This window comes from Oncorhynchus kisutch, linkage group LG29 (genome assembly GCF_002021735.2).
Source record: "Oncorhynchus kisutch isolate 150728-3 linkage group LG29, Okis_V2, whole genome shotgun sequence".
NCBI lineage: Eukaryota > Metazoa > Chordata > Actinopteri > Salmoniformes > Salmonidae > Oncorhynchus > Oncorhynchus kisutch.
This window is the reverse complement of record NC_034202.2, coordinates 12,984,756-13,003,145: the sequence shown is the minus strand read 5'-3', so window position 1 is coordinate 13,003,145 and position 18,390 is coordinate 12,984,756. Positions and strand designations below refer to the sequence as shown.

The 18,390-nt window shown below is 43.0% G+C and overlaps 1 protein-coding gene across 2 annotated transcripts in view; it reads left to right on the top strand.

Moving 5' to 3' along the window:
* The window catches only part of LOC109873839 (epidermal growth factor-like protein 7), a 29,860-nt gene extending 12,142 nt beyond the window's left edge, over positions 1-17,718 (top strand). For both annotated transcript variants that reach the window (XM_020465567.2, XM_031808760.1), the window contains exons 2-9: positions 485-755; positions 1,607-1,732; positions 11,617-11,729; positions 11,813-11,908; positions 12,001-12,222; positions 15,217-15,275; positions 15,613-15,775; positions 16,043-17,718. In XM_020465567.2, coding sequence (XP_020321156.1) covers positions 676-755; positions 1,607-1,732; positions 11,617-11,729; positions 11,813-11,908; positions 12,001-12,222; positions 15,217-15,275; positions 15,613-15,775; positions 16,043-16,062 — 879 coding nt within the window. In that variant the 5' untranslated portion in view covers positions 485-675 and the 3' untranslated portion in view covers positions 16,063-17,718. The remainder of the gene's footprint in view (positions 1-484; positions 756-1,606; positions 1,733-11,616; positions 11,730-11,812; positions 11,909-12,000; positions 12,223-15,216; positions 15,276-15,612; positions 15,776-16,042) is intronic.
* The last annotated feature ends 672 nt before the right edge of the window (positions 17,719-18,390 follow it).

The window sequence follows — 18,390 nt, the reverse complement described above, 5'->3', positions numbered from 1 at the left end:
ACATGTGATCACATGCGGAGTGTTCCAAAAACACGCTTTCATGTGATCACGCGATCTTATGTGAAGTTAATGTGATAACGTGACGTGTGAAGAAACGTGGTAACGTGGAACTACATGTCAAAACGTGATCACGTGAAATCGTGCTCATTTCACATGAAATATTGTGATTTTCCCACATGTGAAATAATGTGGTTTTTCCGTAAGTGTGTGTTTGCGTATGTCTGTGGGGGTAACACTGAAGTCTTCCACATGAGATATGAGAGTGGAGAAGTAAGCTGGTCGTGTCTCTGAATGTATTTCTAACATGGTTTCTTTCAAATGTGCAAAATGTTACTATGACCAACTGGGGTTCAAACTAGTCTTCTGTGCATCACAAGTGGAGTGGAAACATGAAGTGGAAATGCATGAAAAAAAGTGAGCAGTTAATCTTCTCTTTCTAACACCTAACCTCTGTGTTTGTCTCTCTCTCTCTGTGTCACTACAGGTAGCTGGCATCATTCTCCTGTTGATCAACACAAGGAGCCGTAACATCAGAGAGAGAGGAAGCCCTAACACAGCCATTCTCCCCTCCTCCTCCCCCTCATCCTCCCTTCTTCTCCCATCAGACTGACAGAGAGAGAGAGAGAGAGAGAGAGTGAGGAAAAGAGTGAGGGAACGTGGGAAAAAAGGGGAGACATGTACCAAACAATCCTCCTCTCTTCCTCTCTCTTCCTCCTCCATGTCGCGGCCACTCCACAGTTCCACGGTCATCACGGGTAACCGCTCCCTCATTCCACTCCTTGTGCTTGTTATTGGCTGTCACTCATTGGTCGGTCAGCCTTGGTCCTTGGGACAGCTCAGCTACATGGGTGGCTAGCTTCAGTTACAGACTAGCCACTTACTTAATTGGGAGCTATTTATTTTAAAAGGTTATTTGCTTCTCTTGACATTCTCACCCTGAGTAAATGTGTACTGGTTGGCCAGATAACAGTTCTTAGATTATTAGACTTAGGTCAACTCTGAGGAGATGCAGGTTCTATTTTTGAGGTCTCAGTTGATTTTTATAGAGACCAAAACAAAATAGAGCCCTCACGAGAGGTCAAAGGGCGATGAAAGGTTAGAGGTGACTCTCAACTCTGACACCTTCAGTGGCGATTACATCGGCCAATCAGCATAAATTACATGTCAGCTAACCTCCACTGACTAATAGAGACCTCAAGGTCACGTCCTCAATTGAGAGTTAAAATGCTTGATGGACTGTTTAATTTCCAGACTGGTTAAGAGACCATATAGTAAGGTTGAAACCCAGTCTTAATTAAACTGTCCCCTGATGCAGCACAATCTATAGGTGAATGCTTCAGAGGTAATAGTGTAAGTGGTGTAATTTCCCATTTAAACCATGAAGATTCCTGTCAGTAATTTAACTACCAACATGATGTAAATGGTTCATTTGATGTCAAATAATTATGATTATGATGAATTTCATGACTTGGTGTGTAGCTAGCTGTTAAACTGATACAGTGACAGACTGATTTAACAAGAGAGACAGTCGTCATATGTCCCAAAGAATACCTCTCCAGTGTGTGTGGTCTCACCTATGTGTTCCTACGTGTGTGTGCGATTTAAGGAGGAGGGTTTGTGGCAGAGATGTCCGTCACAGCAGTGTAGTCACGATGACAGAGTCGTTCGTCCAGCCCGTTCACAAGCCCTACATCACCCTGTGTCAGGGGCACCGCTTCTGCAGCACCTACAAGTAAGAGACATAGCCATGACTGTCATGATAACGATCACTGTTACTATCACTGTCACTGCAAACATGGTAGCTGACTCTATAGCCACTCCTATCTGTCATATCTTTAATCTGAGCCTAGAGGAAAGTCTTTGTCCTCAGGCCTGCAGGGAAGCCAAAGTAATTCCGCTACCCAGGAGTGGTAAAGCGGGCTTTACTGGTTCTAACAGCAGACCTATAAGCTTGTAGCCAGCTCTTAGCAAACTGTTGGAAAAAATGGTGTTTGACCAAATACAATGCTATTTCTCTATAAATAAATTAACAACCGACTTTAAGCTTGCTCATAGAGAAGGGCACTCAACACATACTGCACTGACACAAATGACTGATGGTTGGTTGAAAGTGTGGTTGGTTGACAATATGGTTGGTTGATAATAATAAGATTGTGGGAGCTGTACTTTCAGATTTCAGTGCAGGTATTATTGACTATAACCTGTTGTTGAAAAAATGTTTGCGTTGTCGCTTTTCAATCTCTGCCATATTGTGGATTCAGAGCAATAAAGAAGAGAACTCAAAGGGTTATCTTTAATGGAAGCTTCTCTAATGTCAAACATGTAAAGTGTGGTGTACCACAGGGCAGCTCTCTACGCACTCTATTTTCTATTTTTACCAATGACCTGCCATTGTCATTAAACAAAGCATGTGTGTCCATGTATGCTGATGATTCAACCATATACACATCACCAACCACAGCTAATGAAGTCACTGAAACCCTTAACAAAGAGTTATAGTTGTTTTGGAATGGGTGGCCAGTAATAAACTGGTCCTGAACATCTCTAAAACTAAGAGCATTGTATTTGGTACAAAGCCTTCCCTAAGTTCTAGACCTCAGCTGAATCTGGTAATGAATGGTGTGGCTGTTGAATAAGTTGAGGAGTTACTTGGTGTTTCCTTAGATTGTAAACTGTCATGGTCAAAACATATAGATACCAATGGTAGTAAAGATGGGGAGAGGTCTGTCCGTAATGAAGAGATGCTCTGCTTTTTTGACACCACACTCCACGAAGAAAGACCTGCAGTCTCTAGTCTTCTCTTGATTACTGTCCAGCTGTGTGGTTGAAAGCTGCAAGGAAAGACCTAGTTAAGCTGCAGCTGGCCCAGAACAGAGCGGAACGTCTTGCTCTTCATTGTAATCAGAGGGCTGATATAAATACTATGCATTCCAGTCTCTCTTGGCTAAGAGTTGAGGAGAGACTGGCTGCATCACTTATTTTTACAAGAAACATTAATGTGTTGAAAATCCCAAATTGTTTGCATAGTCAGTTTACACACAGCTCTGACACACAGACTTACCACACCAGACATGCCACCAGGTTTTTTTTCACAGTCCCCAATTCCAGAACAAATTCAAGAAAGTGTACAGTATTATATAGAGCCGATATTGCATGGAACTCCGTTCCATCTCATATTGCTCAAATAAACACCAAACTTTGTTTCAAAACAGATAAAGCAACACCTCACGACACAACGCTTTCTTCCATATTTGACCTAGATAGTTTGTGTGTATGCATTGATATGTAGGCTACGTGTGCCTTTAAAAAAAAACATGTAGTTCTGTCCTTGAGTTGTTCTTGTTTATTAATGTTCTGTATTGTCATGTTTCATGTTTTGTGTGGACCCCAGGAAGAGTAGCTGCTGCTTTTGTAACAGCTAATGGGGATCTTAATAAAATACCAATACCTAATCTTATCATAATACCATGCTAATGCCACACAAGGTCCATATCCTTTCCCATTCAACTCTGCCCAAACTACCAAAATGCCAATACATAACCTATTAACTCTGCACGAGCAAGGGCCAACGTCTGGTCTGCTCCCAGCTGTACCATATTTAGCATTGGGTCTATACAGTCTTGCCTCAGCCAACCTCATGCAACACATTCATCTCTGAGACAGATGCTACAGTTTATACAATGTTATTCAATGTTTATTTGTTAGTTGGGCTACACTCTAAAGACGGTAAAGGGCTCCTAATGTGTTTTGACTGAGAGTTGATGAGCAGAGTAGAGGAGCCTTACCCATCCAGCAGAAGACAAGGCACTGTCCTTTCTCGTTCTCTGATTCTCTCTCTCTTTCTCTCTACCCCCCTGTCTATCACGCTCTTTCTTTCTCCCCACTCTCTTGTTCTCTCTCTCTCTCTCTCTCCCCACATGAACAAATACTACAGTCTACTATATAATACCACAGTTAACTGTAGTATACTGTAGAATACTATACTACACACTGTATTATCCCTCGATCATGTGTAGTACTTACTATATAATTGTGCAGTATAATGTAAATAGTAAATACTAGTAAATAGTAAATACTACGGTATACTACAGACTAGTGTTGCACATTTTGGGGAATATTCAGAGGTGGAAACTTTCTGTGAGAATTAACGGGAATATATGGGAATTAATGGAAATATATGCAAATGTATATTAATAACATTTAAATGTAGATGTTTTTTGCATTGGATATATTTACCATATCATATGGAGACAGAAACATAAACCTTTTACCTTATCATAAGTTGACATACTTACAAATTATTATATCCTTCCAATAGAAATTAAAAAAACTATTTAGTTATGAATTTAACTTTATAAATGAGTTGACTCTTCACATGGCATGATTTCACTGAACAACAAAAGAAAGGGAATATTGAATGATCCCCAATGATCCATCACATCTCCCAAAAACATTTTCAACATACATCTGTAAAATTATAGTCTAGAAACTAAAGCTTTGGTTGTCTTCCTCTCAGGCTTCCATGTCTTCTCCCTGGATCTCCTCAATGTCCACCTCTTGAACATCAGACTCTGAGGCCCCATCTTCACTGTCACTTTCCAACCTTGTTGAGGATGGCTCGTTGTCAGGCTCAAAAAGCCTCAAATTTGCCCGGATGATCACCAATTCTTCAACCCTTGTATTGGTCAGCCTGTTGCGTGCTTTGGTGTGTGTGTTCCCAAACAAGGACCAGTTGCGCTCTGAGGCGGCTGATGTTGGTGGGATATGGAGGATGATGGAGGCAACAGGGGAAAGAGCCTCATATCCACAAAGTCCTTTCCACCAGGTGGCTGATGAAATATGTTGGCACGACTGCCACATTGCCTCTCCATCCCAAAGCCCTCGCTTGGAAGTGTACTTCGCCAGACTGCCAAGAACCTTGCCCTCATCCAGGCCAAGGTGGTGGGACACGGTAGTGATGACACCATAGGCCTTGTTGATCTCTGCACCAGACAGGATGCTTTTGCCAGCATACTTGGGGTCCAACATGTACGCTGGGTCATGTATGGGCTTCAGGCAGAAGTCTTCACGCTTTTTGATGTATTTCAGAACTGCGGTTTCCTCTGCTTGGAGCAACAGTGAAGTGGGCAGGGCAGTACGGATTTCTTCTCTTACATCTGAACATCAGACAGGATGGCATTGTCTCCCTCAATCCGTACAATGGCAACTGCTATAGGTTTCAGGAGTTTCAGGCTGCTTACCACTCTCTCCCAAAATACATCATCCAGGAGGATCCTCTTGATGGTGCTGTCCATATCGGCAGACTGTGATATGGCCATTTCTTGGAGAGACTCCTTCCCCTCCAGCAGACTGTCAAACATGATGACAACACCACCCCAATGGGTGTTGCTGGGCAGCTTCAATGTGGTGCTCTTATTCTTCTCACTTTGCTTGGTGAGGTAGATTGCTGCTATAACTTGATGACCCTTCACATACCTAACCATTTCCTTGGCTTTCTTGTAGAGTGTGTCCATTGTTTTCAGTGCCATGATGTCCTTGAGGACTAGATTCAATGCATGAGCAGCACAGCCAATGGGTGTGATGTGAGGTTAGGACTCCTCCACTTTAGACCAAGCAGCCTTCATGTTCGCAGCATTGTCTGTCAACAGTGCAAATACCATTTGTGGTCCAAGGTCATTGATGAATGCCTTCAGCTCATCTGCAATGTAGAGTTTATGCAATGTAGCTCATCTGCAATGCCTTCAGCTCATCTGCAATGTAGGTGTGTCTGTCCCTTGTGTCTGTGCTCTTGTAGAATAATCATTGAGGGGTGGAGATGATGAAGTTAATTATTCCTTGCCCACGAACATTTCGACCACCCATCAGAGATGATTGCAGTACAGTCTGCTTTCTCTATGATTTGCTTGACCTTACCTTGAACTCTGTTGAACTTTGCATCCAGCAAATTAGTAGATAAATGTAATGTCTGGTTGGAGGAGTGTATGCTGGGCGAAGAACATTCAGATATCTCTTCATATATACATTGCCTGTGAGCATCAGAGGTGAACCAGACGCATACACAGCTCAAGACATTCATCAGCATTTCTATGACTACGTTCCACCATTGAGTCAAATAAACTTCTGATTCCAGGAGAACCATGAGCTGTTGCTATCGAAACGGTGTCTGATTCATCATTTTCACCTCGAACAGAAGTAGAGGGACTTTTGTCAGAGGTTGCTTGTGGTGAACTCTGAGGGAATATTATGCACCTGGCCAGATGATTCTGCATCTTTGTTGCATTCTTCACATATGATTTGGCACAGTATTTGCAAATGTACACAGCTTTTCCTTCTACAATAGCTGCAGTGAAATGTCTCCACACACCAGATAGTGGCCGTGGCATTTTCCTGTAAAGATTAGGGAAAAAATGAGTAAAAAGTGCATGCAGAGGGTTGCAATTCCATTGAATTGGGGATAGTTTAACCAAAATATGCCACAAGACCTAGAATTGCCTTGTGTATCCCACAAAAAAGGTTCACTGTTATAAACTGACTTTAAAAAAAATGAATTTAAGCTAAATTCCCGCGCTTAACTTCCCATGGAAAATTTCTGGAAAATGTCCATAACTTTACCAGAAAGTTTCTGACCCTTTGCAACCCTACTACAGACCGCAAAAACAATGCAGTAAATACTACAGTAATATCCTCAAAAACACTAGTAAATACTACAGTCCGAAAAAAATTACTATATTATATAATTACTATAGTATATACTTTTTGTATGTATTTTTAACTACAATATTTATATTGTAGTAAACTGTAAATACTACAGTGAATAATGCAGTAAAGTCCTTGTAACGGCTGTTGTCGGTGGAAGAAGGAGAGGACCAAAGTGCAGCGTGGTTAGTGTTCATCTTATTTAATAATAATCCAAACTGAACACTGAATAACAAAAACAACAAAGAAACAACCAAAACAGTTCTATCTGGTGCAGAAATACAAAGACTGAAAATAACCACCCACAAAACACAAAGAAAAACAGGCTACCTAAATATGGTTCTCAATCAGGGACAACGATTGACAGCTGCCTCTGATTGAGAACCATATAAGGCCAAACACAGAAATAGAAAAACTAACATAGACAACCCACCCAACTCACGCCCTGACCATACTAAAACAAAAGACAAAACAAAGGAACTAAGGTCAGAACGTGACAGTCCTCAAATACACTACAATGAATAGTATAGTATTTATACCATAGTACACTATAGTATTATTATATTAATATAGTATTGTTTCATGTGTGATCACTCTCTTATATCATATACACAGAAGTGTATACACATATATACACATACACAGAAGTGGGTCACCTCACATATTTTGGTGGAATCCAAATATCAAGCACTTTGTATAACTACGTGAAATGACCAGCATCCCACAGAGCCCACTGCTGTGTTTATCTTGGGCAACCACTCCCTCCGTACGTACACACTCTTTCTTTCTTTCGTTCTTTCTTTCACTCCTACATTTCTCTCTCTCTTTCTCACTCTCCCATTCCCTTGTTCTCTCTTTCTCTCTTCCTGCACAGTAATGTACAGGACTTTGAGATATCAGCTGATGTACGAAGGGCTATATAAATAAATTTGATTTGATTTGATTTGATTTAATGTGCCCACATTAAAAAATACTATACTGTGATATAAATACTAAAGTATTCACTGTAGTGTTTTTGCTGACTTTAATGAAGTATTCACTGTAGAGTTGTACTTTACTGTAGTATTCACTGTAGTGTTTTTGCGGACTAAAATCAGCAAAAACACTATGGTGAATAATGTCGTATTTACTGTAGTATACAGTATTATACTGTAGTATTTACAGTTAAATATAGTATGAATACTGTAGTAAAGTCAGAATGTAGCATATACTATATTAACTAATATAGTGTTTTTGCAGACTGTAGTATAATGTAGTATTTACTGAAGTGTTTATTCAGGCGTTACTGTAGTATTTACTGTAGCGTTTTTGTTTTATTATATTTGACATAGAAGTGGAGGCTTTCTCTTTCAAGAAACCTACTTGAGAAATACTATTCCATTACCGGTAGATGGGTAGGTTCAGCTCTTTTCTATATACTGTAGGAAATACAATATAGTCTATACTTGGCATATAGGTTTCTGACTTATGGGGGAGGGGAATAGGCAGGGTATATGCAAATAAATACTGTAGTATTTTCTCAAGTAAAAAAATAGTGTTTTTGCGGACTGTAGAATTTACTCTACGTTTTTTTGCAGACAATTACTGCAATATTTGCTGTGGTATAGTCTTGTACAGTATACTACAACATTCTATAGTAAGCACTACACATGATGTGGGTGGGCAATGCAGCAGACCTCTCATAGCCAACAACTATGATTATAAACTTTCCTTCCCACCATGAGGCTGTTATGAATTAATGTGTTTGAGTCATCTTTTGTGAGGCAATTGTTCTCCTTTCCTCCCTCTTTCCCCCTCCTCCCCTCTCTCCCTCTCTGATGTCTGTGCCCGCACACTGAGAACAATGCCAGGAAACATTTCAGCACATTTCAGTGAAACAGCTGAACCCAGAACTGGCTTGGTGTTACCCCTTCTCCCCCCCCCCCCCCCCACCCCCCCCCCCCACCCTCAAGCACTTTGTAACCAGTGGTCCATGGTCTAACCTAATATTACAGTGAATTATATCTACAATATAGATATATATATTATATTATATCTACAATATACAGTGGGGCAAAAAAGTATTTAGTCAGCCACCAATTGTGCAAGTTCTCCCACTTAAAAAGATGAGAGAGGCCTGTAATTTTCATCATAGGTACACTTCAACTATGACAGACAAAATGAGAAAAAAAATCCAGAAAATCACATTGTAGGATTTTTAATGAATTTATTTGCAAATTATGGTGGAAAATAAGTATTTTGTCACCTACAAACAAGCAAGATTTCTGGCTCTCACAGACCTGTAACTTCACATTTAAGAGGCTCCTCTGTCCTCCACTCGTTACCTGTATTAATGGCACCTGTTTGAACTTGTTATCAGTATAAAAGACACCTGTCCACAACCTCAAACAGTCACACTCCAAACTCCACTATGGCCAAGACCAAAGAGCTGTCAAAGGACACCAGAAACAAAATTGTAGACCTGCACCAGGCTGGGAAGACTGAATCTGCAATAGGTAAGCAGCTTGGTTTGAAGAAATCAACTGTGGGAGCAATTATTAGGAAATGGAAGACATACAAGACCACTGATAATCTCCCTCGATCTGGGGCTCCGTGCATGATCTCACCCCGTGGGGTCAAAATAATCACAAGAACAGTGAGCAAAAATCCCAGAACCACACGGGGGGACCTAGTGAATGACTTGCGGAGAGCTGGGACCAAAGTAACAAAGCCTACCATCAGTAACACACTACGCCGCCAGGGACTCAAATCCTGAAGTGCCAGACGTGTCCCCCTGCTTAAGCCAGTACATGTCCAGGCCCGTCTGAAGTTTGCTAGAGAGGATTTGGATGATCCAGAAGAAGAGTGGGAGAATGTCATATGGTCAGATGAAACCAAAATATAACTTTTTGGTAAAAACTCAACTCGTCGTGTTTGGAGGACAAAGAATGCTGAGTTGCATCCAAAGAACACCATACCTACTGTAAAGCATGGGGGTGGAAACATCATGCTTTGGGGCTGTTTTTCTGCAAAGGGACCAGGACGACTGATCCGTGTAAAGGAAAGAATAAATGGGGCCATGTATCGTGAGATTTTGAGTGAAAACCTCCTTCCATCAGCAAGAGCATTGAAGATGAAACGTGGCTGGGTCTTTCAGCATGACAATGATCCCAAACACACTGCCCGGGCAACGAAGAAGTGGCATTGAAAGCATTTCAAGGTCCTGGAGTGGCCTAGCCAGTCTCCAGATCTCAACCCCATAGAAAATCTTTGGAGGGAGTTGAACGTCCGTGTTGCCCAGCAACAGCCCCCAAACATCACTGCTCTAGAGGAGATCTGCATGGAGGAATGGGCCAAAATACCAGCAACAGTGTGTGAAAATCTCGTGAAGACTTACAGAAAACGTTTGACCTCTGTCATTGCCAACAAAGGGTATATAACAAAGTATTGAGATAAACGTTTGTTATTGACCAAATACTTATTTTCCACCATAATTTGCAAATAAATTCATTAAAAATCCTACAATGTCTGTCATAGTTGAAGTGTGCGATGAAAATTACAGGCCTCTCTCATCTTTTTAAGTGGGAGAACTTGCACAATTGGTGGCTGACTAAATACTTTTTTGCCCCACTGTATATACAAAAGTATGTGTACACCCCTTCAATTTAGTGGATTCGGCTATTTCAGGGGTATAAAGTCGAGCACACAGCCATGCAATCTCCATAGACAAACATCGGCAGTAGAATGGCCTTAAACAAGAGCTCAGTGACATTCAACGTGGCACCGTCATGGGACGCCACCTTTCGAACAAGTAAAATTTCTGCCCAGCTAGAACTGCCCCAGTCAACTGTAAGCGCTGTTATTGTGAAGTGGAAACATCTAGGAGCAACAACAGCTCAGCCACGAAGTGGTAGGCCACACTAGCTCACAGAATGGGACCGCCGAGAGCTGAAGCTCAACACTAACTACCGAGTTCCAAATTGCCTCTGGAAGCAACGTCAGCACACAAACTCTTCGTTGGGAGATTCATGAAATGGGCTTCCATGGCCGAGCACAAGCCTAAGATCACCATGCGCAATGCCAAGCATTGGCTGGAGTGGTGTAAAGCTCACCGCCATTGGACTCTGGAGCAGTGGAAACGTGTTCTCTGGAGTGATGAATCATGCTTCACCATCTGGCAGTGCGATGGACAAATCTGTGTTTGGCAGATGCCATAAGAACGCTACCTGCCCAAATGCATAGTGCCAATTGTAAAGTTTGGTGGAGAAGGAATAATGATCTGGGGCTGTTTTTCATGGTTCTGGTTAGGCCCCTTAGTTCCAGTGAAGGGAAATCTTAACACTACAGCGTACAATGACATTCTAGACAATTCTGTGTTTGCAACTTTGTGGCAACAGTTTGGGGAAAGCCCTTTCCTGTTTCAACATGACAATGTCCCTGTGCACAAAGCAAGGTCTGTACAGAAATGGTTTGACGAGATCGATGTGGAAGAACTTGACTGGCCTGCACAGAGCCCTGACCTCAACCCCATCAAACACCTTTGGGATGAATTGGAACGCCGACTGCAAGCCAGGCCTAATCGCTCAACATCAGTACCCGACCTCACTATTACTCTTGTGGCTGAATGGAAGCATGTTCCAACATCTACTGGAAAGCCTTCCCAGAAGAGTGGAGGCTGTTATAGCAGCAAAGGGGGGACCAACTCCATATTAATATCATATCATATTTGAATGAGATGTTCGACGAGCAGGTGTCCACATACTCTTGGTCATGTAGTGTACATTCTTCTCTGCTTACATGGAGAAAACTCTAGGAGCTCATCTCACACACAACGTTGACAGATAGGGGAATCTGACTAAATGCATTATTCACACCTAACTGACTATGTCGGCAGCACAGTCCCTGTCCAACCTCTCACTCTCTTTTGTGTGTTTTCTTCAGGACAGTGTACAGGGTGGCCTACCGTCAGGTGACCAGAGCGCCGCCACTCTCACACTCTTATCCAGAATGCTGCCCGGGCTGGCGACAACTCCACTCACACAACTGTAACCAAGGTAACGCCGGCTGACGCTCTCCTAGCATCCCATATGTCGTGTGTGTGTGTGTTTGTTTCTTACGCTATTTCTGTCCTAACCAGCGGTGTGTGTCCAGTCCTGTATGAACGGAGGAACGTGTTTAAGACCCAACCACTGTGCCTGTCCTCTGGGCTGGATAGGACGACACTGCCAAACAGGTACACGCATACACACACCTACACACTCACACACTAATGCTAGCACACTAAAATAAACAACATCAGTGACTCTCCCTCCCTCTCTCAATCAGATGTGGATGAGTGCAGTGAGCAGCAGCCCTGTTCTCATAAGTGTGTGAACATGGCAGGCAGCTACCGGTGTGTTTGTAGAGAGGGCTACAGGCTGGCAAGAGACAGACACTCCTGTGAGAGCCTTCCTCCTCCTCCTCCTCCACCTCCTGCCCCTCCCGCCTCTCCCACCCACCCCAGCCAGGCAGCAACAAATGATTACAGACCCCCCTCCAGTGATACAGGTACACCTACCTCCTCTCACTATTCATCCACAGGCATAGTAATCAATCATGTGCTATGTGTGTGTGTGTGTGTGTGTGTGTGTGTGTGTGTGTGTGTGTGTGTGTGTGTGTGTGTGTGTGTGTGTGTGTGTGTGTGTGTGTGTGTGTGTGTGTGTGTGTGTGTTCCGGCAGAGCCTCCAATGGGAGTGAAGAGGAGACAGGACAATAGCCAGGCTCGCTGTCCATTATTACTTTTGGTACGCGCTATGCCAATCTCAACTCGTACCGTGAGTAATAATGCACTGCGACTGGTACCAACTGCAAGTGGACCACAGGCGCTCAACAACCAAGTGTGTTCATGTACAGTATGGTATGACCAGATGAACCATGCTGATAACTGCTGTTTCAACACAGATTGATGTAGACTTATCTTCCTTATCTTTTGCTTAGGAAAACGCCCCACGTTTACAGAACTTTCATTTAGTATTGAGTGAAGCATGCTTCTCTCCCGCACTTTCACACACTCAAGCTTTTCTCTAAACTGCTGCATCACTCGGACAAAAAGGAAACTACGTTTCCTTCCACAGTAAAGTCATACAGCCTAAAAAATCAATCACAACAACTGTGATGGAAACAGGTTTGGAGTAACGTGATGATATGCTGTGTGGTCCATGCAGTTTATTAGGCTACAGATGAAATAAGTTATGAACTTCACAGGGTGGTGAATGTGCAAGGTGAAGAGCTTGTTGCTCCTTTCCAATAAATATTGAGGCTCTTATTCTGGTGACATGATGATCGATGCTTGACAAATAAAAAATATTCTCGCTATTATCCACAAGAATCTCATCATGTAGAGTAGCCTACCAGCACTGTATCTGAGAGCTGTTGACTAGAGCACATGTACCAAGACCAGAGTTGCACATTTGCAATTTAACACTACGGTTTTTGTGACAAAACTATTGTTGGAAAATGCATTTTGTGTACACTACATCGTCACGACCTGATTTCTATCCGCAACAAATCAGTTTGGTGGAAACACACCACTGGTGGGAAAATGTGCATATTTTCTTTATGCAGATTTAGAACATTTGCATGAAAATCTGTAGCCAATTGGATGGAAACCTAGCTATAGATGTGCTTTGTTTGGCGTAACATAGCAACGAGCTAAAATATCCTCTTGTCTAGAAGTGTCTGGACAATACATAAGGAAATTCCCTTTCCTCTCCTCTGTGGAGTATGGTTAACATACCGTACACTCATAACCTCTCAAAAGACTAATCATGTCCCCCCTTTTCCTCTGTCTAGACCAGTGTTTCCCAACTCCGGTCCTTGAGGACCCCACCAACAGTACATATTTTTGTTGTGGCCCCGACAAGCACACCTGATTCAACTAATCATAAAGCCCTTGACAAGATGAATCAGATGTTTTTGTCCGGGGCTACAACAATAAAAATGTGTGCTGTTGGGGGTTCTCGAGGACCGAAGTTGGGAAACACTGGTCTAGATAGAGGGGAGATATACAGGAAAGGTTGTCTTTCATGTGTTAAACACACTTAAAGACATAAAAACTGGTAGTACTGTACATAAAGTAGAAGTGGCAGCGTTGCCAAACCAATGACCTCTTTCTCCTAATCACTTTCAGTCCGTCTGTATTTGTGTCCAGAGGAAAGGAAAATGTGGTTAGGACCAAATTCACACAAGATGGCTCTTCTCAGCTAAACTTAGACAGGCTGTTCACCCCCCTGAGTGTGGCTGAGGATGGATGTACGGTGGAGGGTGTGTGTGTGTGTGTGTGTGTGTGTGTTTGTGGATGGATGAATAGGGGTTAAGGAGATATTTTGCTTAATCAGCACAAAGTGAGAAATACAGCAGGAAAAAAACATATGACAGATCTCTGTACTTGGTGAAAGTGACGTGGGTGAGGGGAAGTTTTTGGGGGAATATGTGCAGGCTCAGTACAGAAGTGTTCTCCTTGGCCAACTGAGTGCAAGGCCAGCAGGCAGTCGCAGCAGCAACTGTTGTGGTTAATGGCCCTATTATATCCTTTAACTGTTCATATCCAGGCTGACGTCTGATGTTGATGAAGATCACAGAGATAAACATGGGAATAAATGCCCTGCTCAGACCGTAGCAGCTCTCGTCTGACCCCCCCCCCCTCCTCCCCCCATTTCTGGAGCCTTTTTTCTTCCTTCTCTCTCCCTCTTCTTGGCTGGGACTAGTGCTCTCATTCCAGCTCCATCAACCTCGTCTGCTGGGGGTCATCGCTCCCCCCCGTCCTCTTGTCTCAATAATAGACCACATCTGGGAGAGATAAAACTGTTCTCAGTTTGACCCTAGCTCCAAGACGCGGGTTCCTACCCCAGCTCTGAACCCCTAGCTCTGGGGACCTGTCGTGGGGAGCAGGGGGACACTTGGTGACTGGTTGGACTCCAGCCCAGCTCACCCCTCCTTGTCCTGTAACCGATAGGACGACGCATGTTTAGAGAAGGCATGATGGACTGTTTGTCTGTTCATAGTGCCCTCTCTGTCAGTTATATGGTGTGTGTCTGTCATTTTCCCATATTCTCAGACCCTTATGCAGACAAATTTATGGATTTGTCACCGGCTTCACCCAAAGAACTGAATTCCCCAGGCAGCTTGTGGTTCTTCGGTTCTCTGCTTATGAATCACTCTGTAGCAGGATCAGAGCAAGATGCTAGAGGCAATATCTATCTCAAAGACATGTCACAAGTCCAAGCGTTTGATAGAATAGGAAGGATGAACCATTATACTCTTTCCCCCTCTGTTTGAACCTCTCTGTAAGCTAACCCTCCCGGGTCATATTCTGTAGGTTTCATCGTATCAAAACGTTTGGCAACAAAAAAGGAAAATTGGTGTTCTTATCGGAAAAGTCCAGGCAGTAACCCCTCGTCCTCAAAACGTTTTCTCTCTATAAGCAACCTTGGTGTGCAGTTGGAGGGTGTTTTAGATCGTGGTGATCCACATTCTATTTTCATGTGTGTGTGTTATCTACAGGTGGAAGGGTCACAGAAGAGGTACAGAGCCTGAAGAACAGAGTAGAGCTGCTCGAGCAGGTACAACTGCACTCCTCTACCATCACATGAACACACACACGCTCTCGTGAACTGGTGTACACTCGGGTGTAAAGTCCCCCTTTTAACCATTGCTAATGCCCCTCTAGCATCCACCACTCACCTTGACCCAGCCCTAGTAATATTAAATACCACTCACAATGTAATCATGAACCTTTGTTAAACGACAGAGAACACACACTCACAAAACCCAGCATCCTTTGAAACACTAGACTGGTAGTGACCTTTTAAAAGCCTTTGAGTTTTTCATTAGAATACATGTTGCTAATGCTCCGTGGATTACAGTAGAATTGAATCTCTCTCCCCCCCTTCCCTCCAGAAGCTCCAGTTGGTCCTAGCCCCCTTCACCAGTCTGTTCCCCATGTCGCTGGACGAGGGCGTGTCTGAGAAGACCAGCTTCCTGTCTCACTCCTTCCAGCAGCTGGACCGCATCGACTCGCTCAGCGAACAAATCGGCTTCCTCGAGGAACGCCTCGGTACCTGTGAGTGGATAAACACACAGTTAAAAATGTATTTTCGTTGTACTTCTCTTGTTGGACAGGACAAATTGGACATATAGAGGCTTGAAGTGGATGTGAAATGATTTGTTTGACTATAGATAGTAACACCCCACTGGGCACACACTGGTTAAATCAATGTTGTTCCCACGTCTTTTCAATGAAATTACGTTGAACCAAAGTGGAATAGACATTGAATTGGCATATGTGCCCAGTGGGACTGATTTTTCCACTTTTCTGTCCTCACTACAGGTTCCTGCCAGGAAAATTAGACACAGAACATGACTGGGTGAAAACCAACCAGACATCTCCACAGTCTGAATCCACAACACAATAACAATAGGAATGGAATGATTGCCCCAGCCCAGGGATATGGTAGGAGGAAGAAAGTTAGCAGAACATAGGCCTACTCAACGTTTGTGCATTCATGTTCATGTACCAGCCCAAAGACTTGCTCTCGAGAACCCAAGGCATTAACAAGGCATTCTGCCTTATCTCAAGGGTTCCCAGCTATAAACACTAGTTACCGGTAGCACCATGTGAACTACTATCCCAACGCTGTTTTAACATTTAGAAACGTCCATAATCATCGCTTCCGATACGGTTTCTGAAACATAGAAAACGTATCTTTCATATCAGCGGGAAAATAAAAAAAGATACTTACTGAAACAGGTTTGCCCAGATCCTTACGTCTGTGTGCCTCCAGCCTTCAAACTACACTTCCTCCCCAGTTACACTTACACACAGGTGTTCGAACACACTCTAGATAGCTAGTTAGCACAGGTGGTCGTCTCTGTCCACCATCTGTCTTCCACAAACAAGCGCTGCAACATGGAGATATGGCTGTGTGCATGGGAATACTCACCCTAACCATATAAAAGGTGTGTAGTAATATAACCTTTTGTTTTTTTACAATTATTTCTCGCTGATATGAAAGATCCTTATGTTTCCAAAACCTTACCACAAGCGATGTGCATTAACATTCAGAACGAGGCTCTTAACAAGAACGGGGCTCTAACAAAGCTCCCCTGGCCAGAAGATAGCGCCATTGAATAGACGCTAAAAGTAGTTTGTGTGTATGTTTCAGGGTTCATTGAGTGGCGCAGCAGTCTAAGGCACTGCATCACTACAGATCCGGGTTCGACCCCGGGCTGTATCACAACTGGCCGTGATCAGGAGTCCTATAGGGCGGCGCACAATTGGCACAGCGTCGTCTGTGTTAGGGGAGGGTTTGGCCGGGGTAGGCCGTCATTGTAAATACGAATTTGTTCTTAACTGACTTGCCTAGTTAAATAAAGGTTCAAATAAATGAGCTAGCCAAAGACTAGCTCTATGATGGGCAAACCTGTCATGTGCTGAGTCTCTTTTCTCTCTCAACAGCATGATTTCATGTCTTACATTGCTGTTCTACCAAAATACATAGAATAGCGTAACATCAGTACCTGTAGCAGGGTTACTGGGGCCTCGTTCTCCCATTATCACATTACTGGACAATCTGAGAGTCTAAGGTCAAACAGCCATTTTGACTATGATGTATCTGGTTTCCGTGTCTTAGGTTCACATCAGTGCAGCTGGTTTCACTGTCAGAGCCCCCATGGTGGGTCTCGCATGGACATCTGTATTTATCTATTTAAGTTATAATTCCTTGTGCTTATCTCAGAGCTACAATAGACAGTTGGCTTTTTTTTTTACATAGCTTTGTACCTTTTTGTAATAAAATGGATCAATTAAAAATGTATAGTAGAGGATTTGTGTGTGAATTTAGATGTTTTTTTAATGTGTAGCCAATTGGAAGAAAGGTAACTATATAGATCAATATCTCATTTTGACCACTCAAACACATTCCTATACTGAACAAAAATATAAACATAACATGGAAGTGTTGGTCCCATGTGTCATTAGCTGAAATAAAAGGCCCCAGAAATGTCCATGTGCACAAAAAGCTTATTTCTCATTTTGTGCACAAATTTGTTTATTTGTTAATGAGCAGTTCTCCTTTGCCAAGATAATCCATCCACCTGACAGTTTTGCATCTCAAGAAGCTGATTAAACAGGATCATTACACAGGTGCACCTTGTGCTGGGAACAATAAAAGGCCACTCTAAAATGTGCAGTTTGATCACATAACACCACAGATGTGTCAAGTTGAGGTAGCATGCAATTTGCATGCTGACTGCTTTGATGTCCACCAGAGGTGTTGCAAGGGAATTTAATGTTATTTTGTCTACCATAAGCCACCTCCAATGTCATTTTAGAAAATATTGCAGTACGTCCACCATGTGTAACCTCGGCAGCTCAGGACCGTCATCTGGATTCTTCACCTGCTGGATCGTCTGAGACCAGCCACCCGGACAGGTGATGAAACTGAGGAGTATTTCTGCCTGTAATAAAAAACATTCTGGGGAAGAAATCAAACTCATTTTGATTGGCTGGGCCTGGCTCTCTAGTGTGTGGGCCTGGCTCCCTAGTGTGTGGGCCTGGCTCCCTAGTGTGTGGGCCTGGCTCCCTAGTGTGTGGGCCTGGCACCCAATCCATAGATTAGGGCCTCATGAATGTATTTCAATTGACTGATTTCCTTATATGAACGTACTCAATAAAAT